At 38.9% G+C, this 19,562-nt stretch overlaps 1 protein-coding gene across 13 annotated transcripts in view; it reads left to right on the top strand.

Annotated features, from left to right (window-relative positions):
* ATP2B2 (ATPase plasma membrane Ca2+ transporting 2) overlaps positions 1 to 19,562 on the top strand; it is a 409,447-nt gene that overhangs the window by 328,739 nt on the left and 61,146 nt on the right. For 11 of the 13 annotated variants that reach the window (XM_051627773.1, XM_051627775.1, XM_051627771.1 and 8 more), the window contains 4 exons: positions 608 to 649; positions 2,405 to 2,569; positions 4,814 to 5,028; positions 6,529 to 6,771. In XM_051627773.1, coding sequence (XP_051483733.1) covers positions 608 to 649; positions 2,405 to 2,569; positions 4,814 to 5,028; positions 6,529 to 6,771 — 665 coding nt within the window. The remainder of the gene's footprint in view (positions 1 to 607; positions 650 to 2,404; positions 2,570 to 4,813; positions 5,029 to 6,528; positions 6,772 to 19,562) is intronic. The other 2 variants (XM_051627780.1, XM_051627783.1) reach the window with 1 other exon arrangement.

Genomic DNA, 19,562 nt, shown 5'->3' with positions numbered 1-19,562 from the left:
GGAAATTATAGATGCATTTGGCAAATTAGCTTTATAAATCTAAATATGGGATGATCACTTGGCACTCATTTACAGGAGTAGCTTGCTAAATAATGCAACCAAGTGAGGAAGCTAGAATTTAAAATCATACCTGATTAACATTTTCATGTATTTATATTTATTAACACTTATATTTTGTTCTAATTTCCTAAAATACATTCAGAAAGTAACGGTTTATACTGGCGTGTGCCAAAGTTATACCTATTGTTTTTCACATCCCACCTCTTTCAAATTTCAGTTCAGGAATATTCTTCAAGTTCTGCTTTCCAATGGACTCTTTATTAGTTTCACCCTCTACACTTACGTGAGTTGCTCAAAATTATGTGCTGATATTTAATATTTCACGTTACAACTTTGAACTTGAACTGCAGTTCCTTGAATATGTCCAGCTAAGTTGTCCATGCTTCTAAGTACAAGTATTATAACAAAGGCTACTGATCACAAATAAGTATCTGTAACATACTCATTACTTTTGTTTGCCCTTTTTATTTGAATTCCCATTTTCACATTCTGTCTTGGGTGAAGATTGTTTACTGTCTGTTGTCTGTTGAAATTTTTCATCATTTAGGCAAAATGCAGGATGGGAATATGGAGAACAGCCAGAACAAAGGTAATCTTCTTTCATATTAAGGAGGTTGTGGATTTTATTTTTAGCATGTAGTTAAATCCTGTTAAAAAAAATAATAATAATTTAAAAAAAAAATCTGTGGTTTGTGCCTGTGTGTAAAAATGGCCCCTACTGTTCAAAGGGATTGTTAAAAAAAACCCAAACAACCAAACCCAGCAAAAAATCCTACTAAAGAAATTCTAACATACACAATTTTGATGTATCAGATATTTAGGTTAGGAGAAGATCAGTATTTCTAATAAAGTATTTTTGGCTGATACTTTCATGTTACAAAGTTCGTTTGATTCCATTTTTCTTGTGCAAGTTATGTATGCCTTGTAGTGTCAGTGAATTTGCACCCCTATTTTTTATATGTCTTGTCATCTTTGGTGTTCAGTGGTGTTGTACGGACCTCTTTTCATTTGCAGGGAGAGGTAAAGCCATAACCAAAGGAAATTTTAAAGCCCAGAGGTTATTTAGCCCTGTAGAAGTGTATTATAAGGGTAAATAACAGGAATATTAAGAATCTTAGCAGTTTAATGTACACTTTCAGGAAGAAATTGATATAAATATTTTGCTTTCTCTGAAGCAAAGTCATGGTTCCCTTTTTATTATATGAGACACAGCTATCATGATTTCTTTGGGCTATGCCAAGTAAGTAAATTAAACTGTAACTTTCTCTTCTCATATAATTTTAAAGATTGCAAAGGTAGGTGGATCAGAAATTAATAGATAAACTCAGTTTTGATGGTACAAAACTATTAAATAAAATTACATTAAATGAGTAGGTTTTAAGGTTATAAAAATTAGATTTCCTGGTCAAATAAGCATGGTTTTGTACAACTCTTCACAAACGTGAAAGCAAAGCTGTTTCATCTCATTCTATTTAATTTCCTTTAGTCTGTGTTCAATACAAACCAGACACATACACATATATAAACTGGAATGTCATTGCTTTGTAAAAACATGCCTTTCTCTTTGATACTGAAATGAAGTTTCCTTATATTAGCATTCTTTCAAGAAAGGATGGTTTAGCCTTTAAATTTTTTATGGGAGAATGGTGATGCTATCACCATCTGACCTGATGGGTTGCTTGAAAGCTGAATGCGAAGGAAACTTTTGAAGCCTGGCATTATCTAGAATAGTGGTTCACAACGTGTGGTCCACTGGTCACTGGGGTGTTCGTGTGGTCAAGAGAAGTGGTGCATGGGTCATCCATGGAGCCACTCTGCCTTTAAAATGTCTCCATTAAAAGTCTTATGATCAGGGTGCATTGTTCTCTGTCAGACATTTAAAAATGCAGAGATATATGCACCATCTATTTGCCAGAGCATTTGAGATCTGCTATTCTAGGAAATCCTGCACTGCTGACGTGCTGGTACTTGCCAAGTAATCTACAAGACATTAAGTGATATATATGTGTATAGCACAGAGTGTCATTGGTGGTTTAAAAAAGTAAATAAGCAAATAAAAAGCAAGGGTTTTAATGGTATTTGACAAACTGCTTTACATATCCCCAGATGTATGGAGTGCACATGAGTGTGCTTGTACATCTGTGTCCCTGCAGAACCCCAGTGGGTCTCACAGGGCCATCTCTCTGCCATGGCAGAGAGGTGTAATTCTGTGCACAGTCACAGTCATCTGTGTTGCAGTCAGCTGCTGCCACGGGTGCTGCTGGTTGAATTCAGTAAGTATCAACACTAGGATAAAACCAATTAATAATAGTTTTGGAGTAACAGTTTTGTTCTGCATTATTAGCCAAGCAGCAGGATGGGGCTGCTGCCATGGAGATGCAGCCACTGAAGAGTGCAGAAGGGGGAGAGGGAGATGACAAGGACAAGAAGAAATCCAACATGCACAAGAAGGAAAAATCTGTTCTTCAGGGAAAGCTGACCAAGCTGGCAGTCCAGATTGGCAAAGCAGGTATGACTGGATAACTGACCAAACAGCAGTGTGTTATACTGACAACAAAGGGTTTTAAAACAAAGGATTCTTTAAAGGGATAGGCCTTTTTTACTGCATTGTTTAGAAATAGGTCATCATAATACTGCGTGGCATTGAAGTTCTTTTATTCTTCTAAAACTCAGCCTTGGCTGTCAAGAAACTGGAAGCTTTGGGCAACTCGGATCGCAATGAATATTTGAATCAAAATGAAATGCAGCTTTTCTCATAGGCAATATTCCCAAGTGCAGTAATTACATCTTTAATTTCCTCTCCCCTTAGAACTTCTGAGTATGCAGTTTCAGAATCTCTACTATCATCTCAGGATACCACTCACACAGTAGTTTCCTCTTCCAAAACCAGGATTCTGAAATCATGCTGTTCTTTCTTAATATCCATGTTCCTGCCTTCTCCCCAGTCTGACACATCTGTTGACTTTTGCATCCACTACCATCTGGCTCCTACTGCTATAAGCAGCACTTCTCCATCGTGTAGGTAGAATGTGAAAATATGTACAAAGTTAAAATCTTTCACAATGACATAAAGCTCATTAGGTTTTTTTTTTTTTTTTTCTGGTGGTATTAAAGAGATCTTGATCTCTATCCAGAATCTTGGCTGGGGCCCTACAACAGATTCCTAACTTTACCTCTGTTCCATCTCCTTTGTGCTTCTTTACCAGTCTGATTTTTACCCCTGCTATTCCCTTTAATTCCTTCTTGAGGAATTAGTTGATCACCCTGAGCTGCCACTTCTGTTTCTTTGCCTGACCAGTCCATGATGCAGAATCTATGGTTATCACCTCTTAAAATTCAGTTCCGTGTTTTGCCCAGTTTCATATTCCTCAAGCTTCTCTGCTTGGTTGCTAGTTGTACAACAGTGAGCACTGATACAAAACCACTTCATTTCTCTTGATCATTAATTTCTTAGATTAAGTACCTTTCTACATTGCCTTCTGATTATTGCTCTCTTTGGTATTTCAGCAGCCATGTGAACATCACTTTTAAAGTAATTGTATAGGGATTTCTAACCATACTGTGGCAAGTAAAATGAATTAAATTAATCATTGCCTCATTTGGTTTTTCTTTGTCATTGGGCAGTCTATAGGGATGCCTGGTGTTGTCATGAGTATTTGCCTGTACAATATTTTCTATGGATTTTCCTTTATCCTCTGGCATTTAGCTGTCTCCCTGACTCATCTGTTCCCTGTCAACTTCAGCATCTTTCAGCTTAGTTACCTTTTTCTTAACTTCAGTCAATACATGAAATTCACAGCATTCCCCTTCTACTGTATGATCTCATGAGTGAGAAATGAATTTGTTTTGAAATGCAGGCTTAACTGCTTCATATAAGCAGGAATCATAGCAAGGCAAAAGAGATGTTCTTATGGAGTTTTTATTTGTATACTCAAATCCAGGAATAAAATTGTGGAGGAAAAGTTCTATCTTAGCAAAGTCTGTGTCATGGGGAGAGCCTTTTAAATCCTTGGGATCTTTTGTGAATTCTGTGAAATACTTACTAGTGTTTCTTGTGCTATACCATCAGTGTGGTACCTCCTTTCAGCCTCTCCTCATAAAAGTATGCACTGTTTGTATATGTCCCTTTGAAAAAGGAAACCTTGAACACTAATATTCATCACAGTTTCAAAATAAAAACAAACAGCAAACATTCAGAACTGTTCTGTGAACATTTCTGCAGTATTGCCTCATTGCACTCAGACACATCAGTTGGCCTTTTCTAAAATATTTTATACGGCAACATAAACTACAGGAGATTCCTTTTCCCAAACCTCTTAAGTTAAGCTTATTTAAAACTAAAATATGAGTGTTTGAATGTGTATAGACTAGTAATTTGTAGAAGGTGGAGGCTGAAAGGACAGATAAATGTTGTAGCAGGCGAAGTAATGTACTAAATTGAAAAAAACTTAAGCAACAGCAGAACTCATGTTGACTGAGGTGTTTTAAAAGCAGCAGGAAGGTGGTGCTTAAAAATGAATGCAGTATGATTCAGCTGTTCTGTAGAATTCAGTGAATGTATGGCCGTTGTAGAAGTAATATAGTAATATTTTTTCTACATTTTATAATGCATAATTATCCTTATTATTGGTACTGGGAAAAAAAATGTCATGTAGAGTAATAAAATAATTTCATGTATTCAAATGTCAGTTTTGAATTGCACTTGTTTTTAATTGTGTTTTGTTTTATAGTAACTGATTATTTCTATTTTCAGGTTTGGTGATGTCTGCTATCACTGTAATAATTTTGGTACTATATTTTGCCATTGACACCTTTGTGGTCAACAAGAAACAGTGGTTGCCTGAGTGCACTCCTATCTATGTTCAGTATTTTGTGAAATTCTTCATTATTGGTGTTACTGTACTTGTGGTTGCTGTTCCTGAGGGACTTCCACTTGCTGTCACTATTTCTCTGGCTTATTCTGTGAAGGTAAGAAACACTAAAAGGAGCTAGAGGAGAAAAATGCTGTTCAGTTAAGTTTGCTAGTAAGTTATTCTCCAGGTTTTCTCAGGTGTGATGAATTAATGTGCAGAAAAAGAGAGTGACATTTCATTAAAGTGAAACTTTGCTTTACTTTGAAAGTATTTCTAATAAAAATGCAAATATATATCTATATATTCTAATACATATCTTTAAAAATACACACTGCAGGAATACCAAACAACTGAAATAGCTACTTAGCTTGCAAGGTTTCCAGGAGTTGGCTGAGCAGAATTTACTATTAGTATAGTCCAGTCTTTTGATAGCAAATAACTTTGTACTATTGCACAAGAGTATCTGAAGACAAAGTTTTGACACGGATTTGAACTATCCAGGAATGCTTTGCAACAAAAATTGAGCTGGAGCTTTCATGTACTTTTCTTAAATGTGTTTGCAATTGTTTGTATCTGATGTAAATGCTTCTGTTAGGAAATTAAAGAGCATTAAAATCCTGGAGCTTTGGATTACTCCATTATTTATTGAGTTTTCTCTGATTGTTTTAGCAATTTCATTAGATGGGCCTTCTTTAAAGGTTTTGGGAATCTTGGGTGAATTTTTGTAAAGTTTATTTCCATTTAATGCGTAAAAAAATTAACATATGAACATTAGGAGTGAATAGCTTGATTAATAGATAGTCAAACATCATCATTATTAGGAAAAATGAGCAGATTTCAAGCATGGGATTTTGCTAATGAAGACTGTAGCTGCCTGTAAAATATTTTCATGTTCCCCTTATGTCCTTCATCCAACATGTGTATCTGTATTTGCAGTATCAATCTGTAGTGCAGCTTCATGCACAACTGGTGCTGCTCTGCCTTGTGAGTATCAGGTAGGGTCTGCCAAGTAAAGGTCAGGTGAATGGGCACAGGATTGTTTGAAACTTGAAAACCTAAAACCAAGGACAAGATGTGTTTCCAGGATGACTGCAATTTTGTGAAAAATTTGCTCTATGGAGCAGAGTGCTCTGGTGGATTTTTGTGGGTGTGAGGTTTTTTGGTTTGTTAGGTTTTCTTTCTTTCCCAACATGAGTAGCTCCTTTATGTGCTGCAAGATAAATTCCTGGCACTGGAAGGAGTTTTTTTTTAAAGTCTAATATTTGCTATAATTACACTGTTTAAAAACTCCTGTTATCTTCAGTTTCCTTAGGTAATTGCTGTTCTAGCTGTTCCTTAGCATGTGTATGTACTGCAGAAATTACGGAACTATATCAGTTTATCAAAAGGCAGATTGTTTCAGGGATGGTTGCTGCCTGCTTGTCTGTAACTAGGGCTTAGGTTGTTGGCCCCAGTTAATGCTCTAGTTTAGTGAACATGATGGTCTAACGAACAAGACTATATACAGGCTTTTTTTGGTGTGTGTTTGTGGTTTTTTTTTATAACCGATGTTAAAAACTTGTCGAAGCAAATCCTGAAGGTTTTTGATTGTGTTGTTTGGTTTTTTTTTTCTCAGAAAATGATGAAGGACAACAATCTGGTCCGCCACTTAGATGCTTGTGAAACAATGGGTAATGCTACAGCCATCTGCTCTGACAAAACAGGGACACTCACCACCAACAGGATGACAGTTGTCCAGGCCTACGTTGGGGATGTCCACTACAAAGAGATCCCTGACCCAGACTCTGTACCTGCCAAAACCCTGGAGTTGCTGGTTAATGCCATTGCTATCAACAGTGCTTATACTACAAAAATTCTGGTAAGCAGCCTTTTCCTGTCAATTAAATGAAGCACAGCAGCAGAAGTTATATATATATTTTTTTTTTCAACATCCTGTTGTTGGTTAGGAAGTGCTGAGTACTGTTGAAGTCCTCAAAATGAGAACAGGTGCTGTAAAAACTATGTATTTCATATCTTTCTTTTTAGGAAAGGTATGTACTTGTAAGTGCAAGACTGTGCTACGTTTTTAAAACTCCTGCTGTTGTTAGATTAGGATGGCCCAGTTTCAGGGAAGTTAAATTTGCTAACATGACTAGTTTTCACTGAGACTTCATATGTGTAAAATTATTTGTGTCTCTTAAGAACTTTGAATTAATTCTCAAGTAGGACAAATTGCATTGGCTGAATTGGCGAGGTTAGTGATCTTTATTCATTCTGGTTTCAAGTGAATTACATCCAGAAATATTTTATTCATTCTGTAACAGAGGGCAAAATGGAAATAACGTGTTTGCTTGTGGCATTAGATTCTTCTGCACAGAGCTAATTAAGATGCTGAAAACTTCTGCAATTCCAGTAGATCTCTTCTTTCAAAGGTCAAGCTTAACCTTAATATTGCAGAACAAATACATTTATTTTAATTTATGAATTTATGTATTGTCCTTTTTATGTGCTGAGCTGTGTAATAGTCTTGCATGCACTTCATGTTTGTTTTAGAAGTAGTCTTTCAAAACAGAATCACAATTGGTGCAATACTGCTGAGTGCTGGAGCATACGTTGTTCCTTTAATTCTTGCTGTGTAAAGATCTGGACATTAAAAACAATCAACACTTGGATACGGAATGTTTAGAGAAACTTGATGCAGAAATGCAAAGCATGTTTGTGGTGAAGGTATCTTTGACATGAGTGCTCCCAAGGATTGTTTAGCCAGGGTTAGTGTCTGAAGTCAAGGCCCAGCTCAGGCACCTTTCAGACAATCCCATGCTCCTGGGCACTCACCCTGTGCTTGCTGAAAGCTCTCAGGAGAGGGAAATGTGGGAAGAGCCAGCCCCTGAGGCAGGTGAGCCACATCCTTCAAGAGGGGACGGAATCATGCAAAGCCTTTGTCTGCTCAGAAAGACACTGTTAGTTTCCACCTTCCAGCTGCAATCAGCCAGCAATGGAAGTGCACCTTCTGGTGTGCTGACAAACCGCTCTAGTCAGAGGAGGCTGGAGGCCCTTTTGACTACAAATTCAGATAGTCTGGAAGAGCAGAGCTTGCTCAGCTATGTACCCGTTTCACCTGTAAGCATCCAACTAGTAGCACCAGTTTCCCACACAATCCTGGGACTTAGTCCTTGTCCTCTGATCTGTCCCGGTCACAATCAGCCAGGTTAGCTGCAATGAAGGATGGGCCTTCCATTCTCAGGTGTAGATGTTGGGTAATAACTCAGCGTGGATATTTTATGGCAATGCCTTTTTGGAATCTAATTTGCATACTGTAAATTAGCAAGAATATTTTACTATTGCTGGGTACATCAGGCTTTCAAAAATGAGTGTAACATTTGGCTGTTGGGGGAAGGAACATACATCTTAGTTATTTTCATATTGTTACAGCATAAGTAAGGTGAAGTGCTTCTGTAGAAAGAGAAATAGACTCAAACTCATCCTCAGCACACAGGCTGGGATTGGGACAAGGCCTTTGGGATGAAGGATATAGTAAGTAGCTGTATACATTTATGTTTGTATAACTGCTGATGCTAGTCACCAGCATCAGTCCTAGCTGATGACTTTGGGAGGGCTTTGAGGGAATGTTACTAATGTTGGTAGAGTCTTCCTCATTCCTAAGAAACAGTGTGGCAGGTTGGTCTGGTAGTGAAGTCGGTTGTAACTGGCAGAGCAAGACTCAGTTGCATCTGGTCTTCATTTGTTCTGTGCTTTGCTGTTTATTTTGAATGCTTGAGATCAAACACAGTAACAAAGTGTTTCTGTTCCACTCCCACACCAGTTCACCCTCTCAGAATCTCAGGAAGGTTTCAGGTTTCTGAGTAAGGCATGGGAAGGCAGGAAACTTCCCAGAGAGGTACTGGGGTATTACTGGTACTGTAATACTAAGTTTAATCTTCTATCTTTCTCTTGCGGTTTTGGTTTCATTTGAAAAATTTCTGGCCAATAGTAGTTCTAAAATTTCACTTTGATCTCAATACCATTTTGAAATTTTTTATTTATTTTTTTTTCCTCTGGTTTGACTTCATTACTTCTTGTTGAAATTAGCTATGAAATAGAAATTAATTTAAATTAGCCTATTAAAAAGAGTCAATATTTAAGCATTTCAGTTCTGCTTTAGCTTTCCACAGAGACTGATTTTCTGTAAAACTGGTAGATGGGCAAAATCCTCCAGAAGTCACCTTTGCTCTGGCTGCAGATCACACCACTTCTTAGCTTGTATAGCAGCATCAGAGATCAAGTGTGGATGCACAGAAATAACTCCAATGTCAGAGGAGTTCATTGTATTCCTTGTTTATAAGAAGCTTAAGCTGAAAGATACAACTTATTGTTTCATAGCTCTCATTCATTTTTAGTCATAAATTAATACAGTAAAAAAATACATAGGGGAGTTGTTTTCAGGATGGAGTGTACAGAATGATTTTTCTAGCTGCTAATACTGCATGTTTACTTGTGCACTCATTCTTAGAGCATATTTAATCAAATTGTGAAAATCAGCTCGAACCCAAAGGGTGTATAAGTGTTTTATTGCTAAGATTGAATTCTACATGTTCTATTTTTAGTTATCCAGTTATGCATATGCTGTAAATTGTGCTTTGTATGAACTTCTGTTCAGAGTGATCACATATGGGACTATAAAATTAGTCAAGATGCTCTGCTGAATGAGAAAAATTCCCTCTTGCATTGTCTTTTGATTAAGGGGCAATTGGACCATTGATAAAAATATAAAAAGAAAATAATATCACTTCTTGGGATAAAAGATTTTAATTTCCCTGAGAAATTAAACACAAATTATTCCAACTGAACAATAGCATCATTAAATGTAGTTCTTTTTCATGCTTTCCAACGATTAAGTTCCTGGGTGAGCTGATTTTGCATTCCATTAGCATCAGAGCAACATTAATGGCACTTTTATACTGCTTGTGTGAAGCTGTTCTCCAGAAAACCTTTCTTTTCCAGTATTCATGTTTTGGATGCCTTTCCCACACCCAAGTCTGAATACATTTTTGCATGTGAGCTGTGGTGAGGGTTGTAAAGCATCTCTTACTCTGAAAACAAAATTTGCATTTTGGGAATACTTTATTGCATTTGGGGCAGAAGTACATTGATCTTGAGTATCATGGAGCAATAATGACATAGAGACTCTAAGTGCCAAAACTAGTGATTGCCACTCTTCCATTGGGCTCCTGCTTGCATAAATTCAGTTTGAATTAGAAAAGTCTTCTTATTTCCTGAGAACTGTTGGAGGGCATAGATGCTGTGCTTGCTGGGTGGGAATAATGTGCTCTTATTAAGAAGAGATCACAGTTAGTATTTAGTTGAGTGTTTTTTCAGCACCAGTGGAAAAGACCCAGCTGAACTTATTATTGTGAGGCTCTAACACAGGCATTTCATTTGGTACTTGAGAGGTGCCTAGGGAGCAAAAAAGCTACTTATGCCTGTGTTAGATGAATGTCTGGATCTGCATCAGGATGGCTGCTTTCAGTTCCAGCAATCTAGAGTGTCATTCACTGCATTTGCACACTATGTGGCACAGTGCAGCAGCATCCTTTAGCTGAGGATCTCAAAGGGAAAAAGATGTCAGAAAAATGTGCAAAACATTCACTCCCTTCTGCACCTTCTGCCAGCTTAGGAGATGAGGTAAACATACGTTGGTCTGCATGGTGGGAAATGATAGTCACGTAAGGAATGGGACCTTACACAAGTTGTGGAACAAAAATGCTGATAGAAGTCTGATAAAAGCAGAAATAGTGAATGAAGGGCAAACAATAATAAAAAGAATGAAGACATTTTATTGCATCCAGAGCAAATAAAGTGATGTTACCAGTTTATGGGATGGCAGAAGTACACCTGCATGTGACACCAGAACATCTCTCCAAGATACTAGTGAAGTAGCAAAGGTGGCTCCCAGCACCCGAATTCCAACCACACTCCTAACACAGCCCTAGATGAGGATCTTGAGCCTCTTCTCACAAGGCTGCAGGGATGCCTGTGAGGGCCCCAAATAACCCCCCACAAGGAGGAGCAGTGGGTCCCCTCTGTGGGAGGAGCTGCTGAGGACACAGGCTGGCTGTGGGGTATGTGGCAGTAGGATGGAGCTGCCACATAGGAGAGAAATAAGGTGTTAATTCACCTTCTTGCTTTGTGGAGTTACTTTTTCCTGAATATATAATGAAAGATCTTATTTTAATAAAGTGGCACAAAAATTCTAACTTTATACTGAAGCAGATTGAGAGATTTTGGCTTAGAATTTTATTGTTACAAATGAAGAGTTCTTTTCCCTGATGGGCTGCTGCAGAATATTAGAAGACTTTCTTGGAGGAAAGGGGTGGAAGGAGGCTGGCAGAGCAGGGAGGTAATCTATAATAGCTGAGAAACAGAAGAAGAAATTACATTGTACAGGAATAGACCAAAATCCACTGTGGGTGTCAAAAACAGGGATGTAGTAGCCAGGTGAAGGGTGATTCTTATTTGTGAGGAATATATTTGCAGTGTTCTAACTTAAAAAACCCCCAACAAAACGCAGTGAAAACACACACAGAATGAGGACAGAAATGGGGACAGAGGTGGTAAAAAAAATTAATAAGGATAGAGTAAGGAAAATTTTATTTATTGTAACATTCAATGACAGCCTAAGTAAATGGCCTGGCCAAAATTCTCTTATATTCCTTCTATAGTTCCCTACCATTAATGTTAAACTGCAAAGATAACTGGCAGCTGCAGTTGCTGACTTGAAGTCTGTGAAAAAGAGCAGTCATTTATCAGAGAGACAGCCTGCTTGTCAGCCCAGGCTGCCTGGCCTACGGGAAGGCAGGTCAGCTTTGGGGAAGAAGGGCAAGAAATCCATAAAGCAGAATGTCACAGTTAAGGGCACATGGAGGGAGGAAAAAGGGAAGACTGGAATGTAAGGAGGGAAGATGGTGATAAGCTGGGAGCAGCAGAGCTCCTCACAGTGTGCCCCCCTTTCCCCCCGTGCAGCTCTCCCTATGGGACTGCCTCATCTTTCCTCCACACAGAGTTGTGGGCTTTGTCCAGAGGGAGGTTTGCACTAGTCGTCATGGAACAGAATGCTTTGAGTCAGTTTTGGTGACAGTCTGAGCAAAGAACATCCTTTCTGATGGTTTTGCTACTTCTGCTTGCTTTCTTCCAGGCAGTGCTCAAAAATAAGTTTGACCTTTAGATAATGTGTTAAGGTTTCAGTAACTTGTGTTTTAGGGTTGAGAAGGACTGGGAGGAGAAGTGCTGTTTCAGCCATTTCATGTAAGGATAGATCTGGGGAAGGTTTTATCCTTACATAATATCCTGGAAGTCAGTAAACAGTGAGAAACATACCTGGGATTAATTTTTTGCAACTTAGCCCATGCAATGATGCTGGACCAGTTGTTGTCACTGTCACCTGGCTTTGGAATTCAAAGGCACTAATTGTTCACTGCCTGAAAAAGAGCAAGTGGGTTTGTATGGACTCCTGAAGCCCTGCTTCATGTTTTACAGTTTGTGTTCTGCAGTCTTAGGGACACAATAAGTTACTAAATATACAATAGGAGGAGAAACACGGGAAGATCTGCTTTACAGAAAATCATGCAGAAAATCAATGCATGAATTTCAGGGTGGCATGTTCCAGCTCAGTAGAGTTGGATTTAGGTCACTAAGGCTGTCTTATGAGTCAAGCAACTTGAGGATGGCACTGAAAGTCTTATTGGCTGCTTCCAGAAAATTAGTTTGGTAATGGGAATTTGTGAAAATTGTATATGCTTTTGGTTTTGAAGTGCTCAGGGGATGGCACTAAAATATTGTCTGGAGCACTTCTGAGTCTCCAGCTAAATGGTGCATTTGATCCATTTAAAATTAAAAAATTATTTTGTTAAATTAAAATGTGATTGGACTAATTTATAAAAATCTGTGTATTTTGTAAGAGTTTTTACTTCATAGGTAAAATTGCTGCCATTATAGGTAAATGTGTAATTTCTGTATTTTGTTCCCAGAGTGTTTCACAGCAGTGTAACATAGATAGACGTTATAGATAGGACCAGACAATGCTGGTCAAAAATGTCTTTCTATATACAAGTAAGACAATCATTGCCCCCCCCCCAGAAAAAAAATCCCAACAATATTTTCTTTAAACCTTGTTCATAAAGTCCTTGGTACACATTTTTTCAGAAGGAGCTAGGCAGGAAAAAAATAACCTATAGTCTGTGTATTATTTATTGTGTAAATAATAATTATTAGAGATAATAGATCATGTGGGTAATTGTCTCTGTGTCTAAGAATGGTAATTAGCAGAGAGTGATGATCTTCACACATCACTTGCCATTGAAGTTTTATATAATAAGGGATAAAAATATGGCTTTTCTCACCAAATTAGCTGCTGAGTTAATAATTGAAATAACTGTGTTTAGAAAAGGCTACTTGAACATGTAAAGCATAGGAGATGTTGTTATCCCAGTCCTGTGCTTTCTGCCATCTGGGTAAAGGGGCTTTGTCTTGCTAGCAAAAAGCTTTTTCTTAATAAAGTCTCCTTTTTTGAGAGTTGTATGTGAGGGATAGGACAGCATCAGCTGCCCAGAAAGCTTCTCAGCAGTTGTCTGTGGGGTGGATTTAGCTAAGCCAAGAGGGATTAGTGAGCAGAGGTTGGAGCAGGGCCATCCTGCAGATCTGCTGTTCACGTCTCACTCTCTGGACAGTTGGGTATTCTCCTTAGCAGCCAAGTTGTCAGAAGCAAGGCAGGTTTCCCCACAGTAAGGCAGAACTGTAGTAGGTAGAGAAGGTGAGAGAAACGTGCTCAGATAGAGCTGGTTCTTTCACTGAAGTTCTCATTAAACAGCAAACAGGAGCACTGCAGCTCCAGACAACTCTTTCCCTTAGTTCCTGGTCTACTTTTCTGTCAAAGAAAGGGGTGATGGTCCTGCCTCAGCCACAAGTGAACATAGGAAGAGAAGATGGATTAAAAAAAATAATCTTGCACTGCAAAGTGTAGCATGACAAACAATTCCCAAACTAGAAGTTTATGATCAAGGTAAATTATACGTCTTTCTTTTCTTCCTTCATGTGACAGAAAAGAAGGTAATAATAACCTCCTTCATACTGCCCTTCTTGCAGTTACCAAACTGTGAAGGCAGATTCCATTTATTCCTGTTGGAATAAATAATGACTGCAAGATTATAAACAGGACTCACACTCACTTGGAAGCTTTTTGTTACCATAATGACATGCACCACATAAGCCTTTCCCCCCCCCTGCTTGCTCATATGAAAATGAGTGTATTAGGTTTTCAACTTGCTATGATGCAACAACATTTTTCCTGTTACCTTGCATAGGATTTTCTTTTATGTTATTTATCTTCCTTTCGTGTTCTTGGTTTCCACTCTTCTTGTAGTGGCATAAGATGATTCACTTACAGGGATAACTGTCAGCTGCTCCCAGATATGTCTGTTGATGGATGCAGGCTTTAAAAGTCAATGTATCCTGCAAGGTATTCCAAAGTGTTTTCATCTTGATGAGTAAATATTGCTTATTGTTGTCTGATCATTTCTAGGACCTTTTTTTTTAAAAAAAAGAAAAATGTTGGCACAATGTATGTTTTTTATCTGTACTTCTTTTCATGCCAATGATACCCTAGTGAGATAAAGTCATCACACTTTGGAGCTGATTAGAATTTAGTTAACACTTTGAAGGGGAGGTTATTGGGGAACATATTTTCCTGAAGGGAGCTTTTGTTTTATGTGAGTGGGTGTAAACCACTTACTTCAGGCACATCTGTTTTAGTGTAGGTTTTCTTTTTGTTTTCTATCATCAAGAGCAGGAAGATAATAATTTCAAATGTGATAATTCAATACTGATTTTATAGAAAATGGTAGTGGTTTTGTAATCAAACAAGGATACACAAGCAGGCTTATTAGAAAACAAAGCCATGGGTGAATCACCTCACAGTGAAATACAACATTGATTTTCTTTCAGATACGTGTTAGATAATTAAATAATATATAGTTTTCAGTAAGTTGTCTTTTTACTCTCAGGACTCCTATGTGGTTTTTTAATCTGGGGAAAAAAAAAACACAACTCAACCCAAAAAATCCTCAACTACTGCAGTGCCTGAATTACAAAAGGTCATGAATATGACAGCAAATATCTTGCTAATATTAGAGCAATAAATGTGCAGGACTTCCTTTACAGGCTTGAAAAAGACTTTGAAAAAGACCATTGCTGGTCTTTGTGAATTAAATTGCACTTAATAAGATTTATTATGTTGCTGTTACTGGAAGCAAAATATTATTTTTCTTTTGAGTTACAGCTAGTCCTAGAAAATTTTATTAAGTATACAGTAAGTTTAAAACTATGCTTCAAATTCTAGTTCGTACTTTCTTCTGCAGGTAGACCCCACTACTGATTTTTCTTTCAAGCTTCTAGTTTTCTCTTCTTGTATGTGAAGCTCTTGGCTTCTCTGCGTTCCAGTCAATCATATTTCTGTGTTATTTACAAGTGAGTGTGGGAAGGTGTCCAAAACTGATGGCCTTTCTGCTTTTGGAGATGGTGCCAGATAAGGGGGAAAAAACCTCTAGAGTGGATGGGATTTTGAGGGATTGCAGCCACAGATTCTGAGAAAACTGCACGGGGCACTGACTTCTCAAAAGTGCATGATCTGATTTTTCAGGGACATCAGACCTTGACGGCGGAAGGCATCCATTACACAAAATCCTTCTCCCAGCTAGAGTCTAGTAGAAGAATCAGAAAGTTTTCAAAGCAAAGGTTGTTAGAGTATTTTAATGTAGTCAAAGCAATACTGTTCCTTAGCATCATGGAAGAGATTGGAGAATCACAGATTGTTAGGGATTGGAAGGGACCTCTGGAGATCATAAAGTCCAACCCACCTGCCAGAGCAGGACCACCACAGAATGTAGGGCAGCTCACTCAGAAATGCATCCAGGTGGGTCTTGAAAGTCTCCAGAGAAGGAAACTCCACAACCTCTCTGGGCAACCTGTCCCAGGGCTCCATAACCCTCACAGTAAAGAAGTTTTTCCTCATGCTGTGGAACTTCCTGTGTTCTACTTTGCATCCATTGCCCCTTGTCCTATCACAGGGCGTGACTGAAAAGAGACTGGCCCCTTCTTCTTGACATCCACCCTTCAGATATTTATATACGTCAATAACATTCTCTGTCTTTTCTTCTCTAGACTAAACACGAGTGTTGAGCAGTAGATGTACCTCATGGTAATAATGAATGAAAGTATTGGCCGTATTAAAAAGTTCCACTGTGTATTTCTTCTGCCATAATTACTTGTCTGTGTTTATTTAAGTGGAATTCAGAGAATGAAGTTACCTTTCCTTCAATCCAAAGGAGAAGAATTGACAGTGGTGAGAGGCAAGTTTTTCTGGGAGAATTTTCCTGTAAAGGACAGGATGTTCAACCTCTCCATCATGTCTATCCCATTTCCTTCTGAATGAATAATCAGATAAGAATTGGCTGCAGTCTCACAGTCTGCTGTTCTGCCCAGCAAAGCCATCATTCTTAGTATCCTGACAAGAGGGACTGGCTAGAGGACTGAATTTATAATGCATCTCAAACATGACCCCACTAATCATGCAAAAAAATCCCCCTGAGAAAACATTAGATAAACATTGCTCTAACATGTTATATGCACTTGAGCTCATGCATTTTCCTCCCAAAACAGCAATCCCTATCTAACCAAAACCAATTTAAAAATAATTTCAGCTGGTATGTGCTGGTATAGATTTGAAGAGGAATACATTTTGTATGATAAGTGAAATAGCTGCTGTTAATGTGTTTAGACTCATTTAGAAACTGGGTGCTTGAAGGACCCTTTTCCTACTCTGGAAATGAGTACTGTTAACAGAGGAGATCTATTATTATGATGGGCTATAATCAGTAGCTTAAGTCAAGTGAAAGAAACTTCCTTTTACATTTCATGTGGCTAGATTTGCTTGGCACTTACTAAATGTAGCTATTTAAACTATACAAATTGTTTGTGATCATGCTGCAGCCAGAAGGGCAGGGAGTATTAAGAACGATTATGTTTTTTGCTTTGGTTTGGTCTTTCCAGAAATTTAATTTTCCTGAGATATGTAGAGTAGAAAAATAGAAAATCCAAAGTTGTTGATAAGTTTTCTGCAAATAGAGCTGTATGCACAGATCAGCTATCTGTAAGTATTACTTCTTTTGTTGAAATTAAGGGGTTTGATGGGCATGTATAAAGGCCATGCATTTTCTGGTATTTAATGTGGTGATAAAATTCCTGTACCTATGGTCATTATCACAGGGGCTCTGGTTTGGTTTTTTTTGTCCCAACTCATGAGCCTAAAGTGATGGTTTAATACCTACAGTGCACAACTGGATTTCCAGATCTAATTAGTAAAAATGTAGAGAAGGTTATAAAATTAGAGGAGAGTGGTTATATTTAGGTATCACGGAACAGATAGTGTGCCTTTCACAGCTTGGTGGCTGGGATTCATGTACAATGGCTTGTAGAAATCATGCATGATGGATTGCACTGCCAGTGGAGACGTTTCTAAAAAGCATGATTCATATTGATTAACAGTTAACTGTTTAAGGGAAAGTGAGTAGAAGTGTTTAACTGGAATGTTGATGTGTTCAGAAACATTTAATAAGGTTTTCACAGGCAGCCTTGATGAGAAAAAGGCTTGAGATGCTAGGGAGAAAGCTGTTTATAGATGAGTCTAGTATGTGTTAGAGTGACTCAAAGGGCATTTTCCAAAAGTACAATTCACAGAATCACATAATTTTTTTAGTTGGAAGGGACCTTAAGGATCATCAAGTTCCCACTCCCCTGCATGGGCAGGGACACCTCCCACTAGAACAGGCTGCTCAGAGCCCCATCCAACCTGCCCTTGGACACCTCCAGGGATGGAGCCCCCAGAGCATCCCTGGGCAGCCTGTTCCAGTGTCTCACCACCCTTACACTGAAGAATTTATACCTGATCTCTAACCTAAATCTCTCTTCTTTCAGCTTAAAACCGTTCCCCCTTGTCCTCTCACTGCAAGCCCCTGTAAAAAGCACCTCCCCAGCTTTCCTGTAGCCCCTTCAGGTACTGGAAGGCCACTGTGAGATCCCCCCTGAGCCTTCTCTTCTCCAGACTGAACAACCCCAGCTCCCTCTGCCTGTCCTCATCACAGAGCTGCTCCAGCCCTCAGATCATTTTCATGGCCCTTCTCTGGACATGCTCCAACAGCTCCACATCCTTCTTGTGCTGGGGGCTCCAGAGCTGGACACAGTGCTCCAGGTGAGGTCTCACCAGGGCAGCGCAGAGGGGCAGAATCACCTCTCTCCATCTGCTGGCCACACTTGTTTTGATGCAGCCCAGAATGGACTTGGCCTTCTGGGCTGCAACTGCACCTTGGTGGCTCATCTCCAGCTTTTGATCCACTAGGACCCCCAGGTCCTTTCCCACAGGGCTGCTCTCAAGTGTCACCTCCCCCAGCCTGTGTTCATATCTGGGGTTACCTCAGCCCAGGTGCAGGACCCTGCCCTTGGCCTTGTTGAACCTCATGAGGTTCACCTGGGCCCACTTCCCCAGCTTGCCCAGGTCCCTCTGGATGGCATCCTGTCCCTCTGGCATACTGACCTCTCTACCCAGCTTGGTGTCATCAGCAAACTTGCTGAGGGTGCTCTCAGTGCTGCTGTCAATATTGTTGATGAAGATACTAAACAGCACTGGGCCCAGCACTGAGCCCTGAGGGACACCACTTGTCACCGTTTTCCATCTGGACATTGAGCCATTGACCACGACCCTCTGGATGTGACCATCCAGCCAGTTCCTTATCCACTGAACAGTCCACCCTTTTGCTCATGAGATCACTGCTGTAACTAAATAAAATACACCTCTGTTTCCTCAAATCTAAAAGATGAGGTTTCAGCCCTAAAAGGGTTGCATTAATGCAGGCAGAAACATGTCAATCTCTAGCACTGGTTCTAATCTGGAAATACTTTTAAACTTCAGACGTTGCCTTGAAATTGAATTTTCACTACCTGATCAGATCAGCATCAGGCACTTCATCTCCTCTGTTTTCTGTGTCTGCAACACTCAGAAGCCAGTCTCATATCAGCATGCAGTAAAACCTGAGTTTAATAGCTCTGAAACAAGGTAGCAGATGTTTGGGTTGTCGTTATGGAGGTACCAATTACAGTTCTGCAATTAAGTCTAATTTCTCTTTCGCACTTAAAGAAAAATGTTCAGCTTATTTGTCATTCATGAAAATATAGCAAGCTTTTGCCAAATACATGGAACAAATTATCAGAAAGCTATAAAGCCTGTTAATCTGTTCTTAGTTTTAATCAATTTGATATAGAAATGGCACATTTGTCACTCTGGTCTGTGTTCTTAAGTGATTGGTAGTAGGGGAGAAACATGCTTAAGCTTCTTTCTTGCTAGCTGGCTTTATCTGAAGCCTTGTGCTTAGACTGTATTTAAAGTAAATTGGTTGTTAATTAAAGTAAGTTAATAACAATTGCTGTGTCTAATTATTTTGATTATATAGGTTACTTGTCAACAGTTCTTTTTACACTTAAAAAAAAAGCTGGAATGGCACTAGTATAAATCTTAACAATTGCCAGTTCCCTGAGAACGGGGCTGTACAAAAGGACAAGAGTGGAGAT

The sequence above is a fragment of the Apus apus genome, chromosome 9, assembly GCF_020740795.1.
Source record: "Apus apus isolate bApuApu2 chromosome 9, bApuApu2.pri.cur, whole genome shotgun sequence".
Lineage (NCBI taxonomy): Eukaryota > Metazoa > Chordata > Aves > Apodiformes > Apodidae > Apus > Apus apus.
Note: the sequence above shows the minus strand (reverse complement) of the source record. Positions and strands in the feature narration are given on the sequence as shown.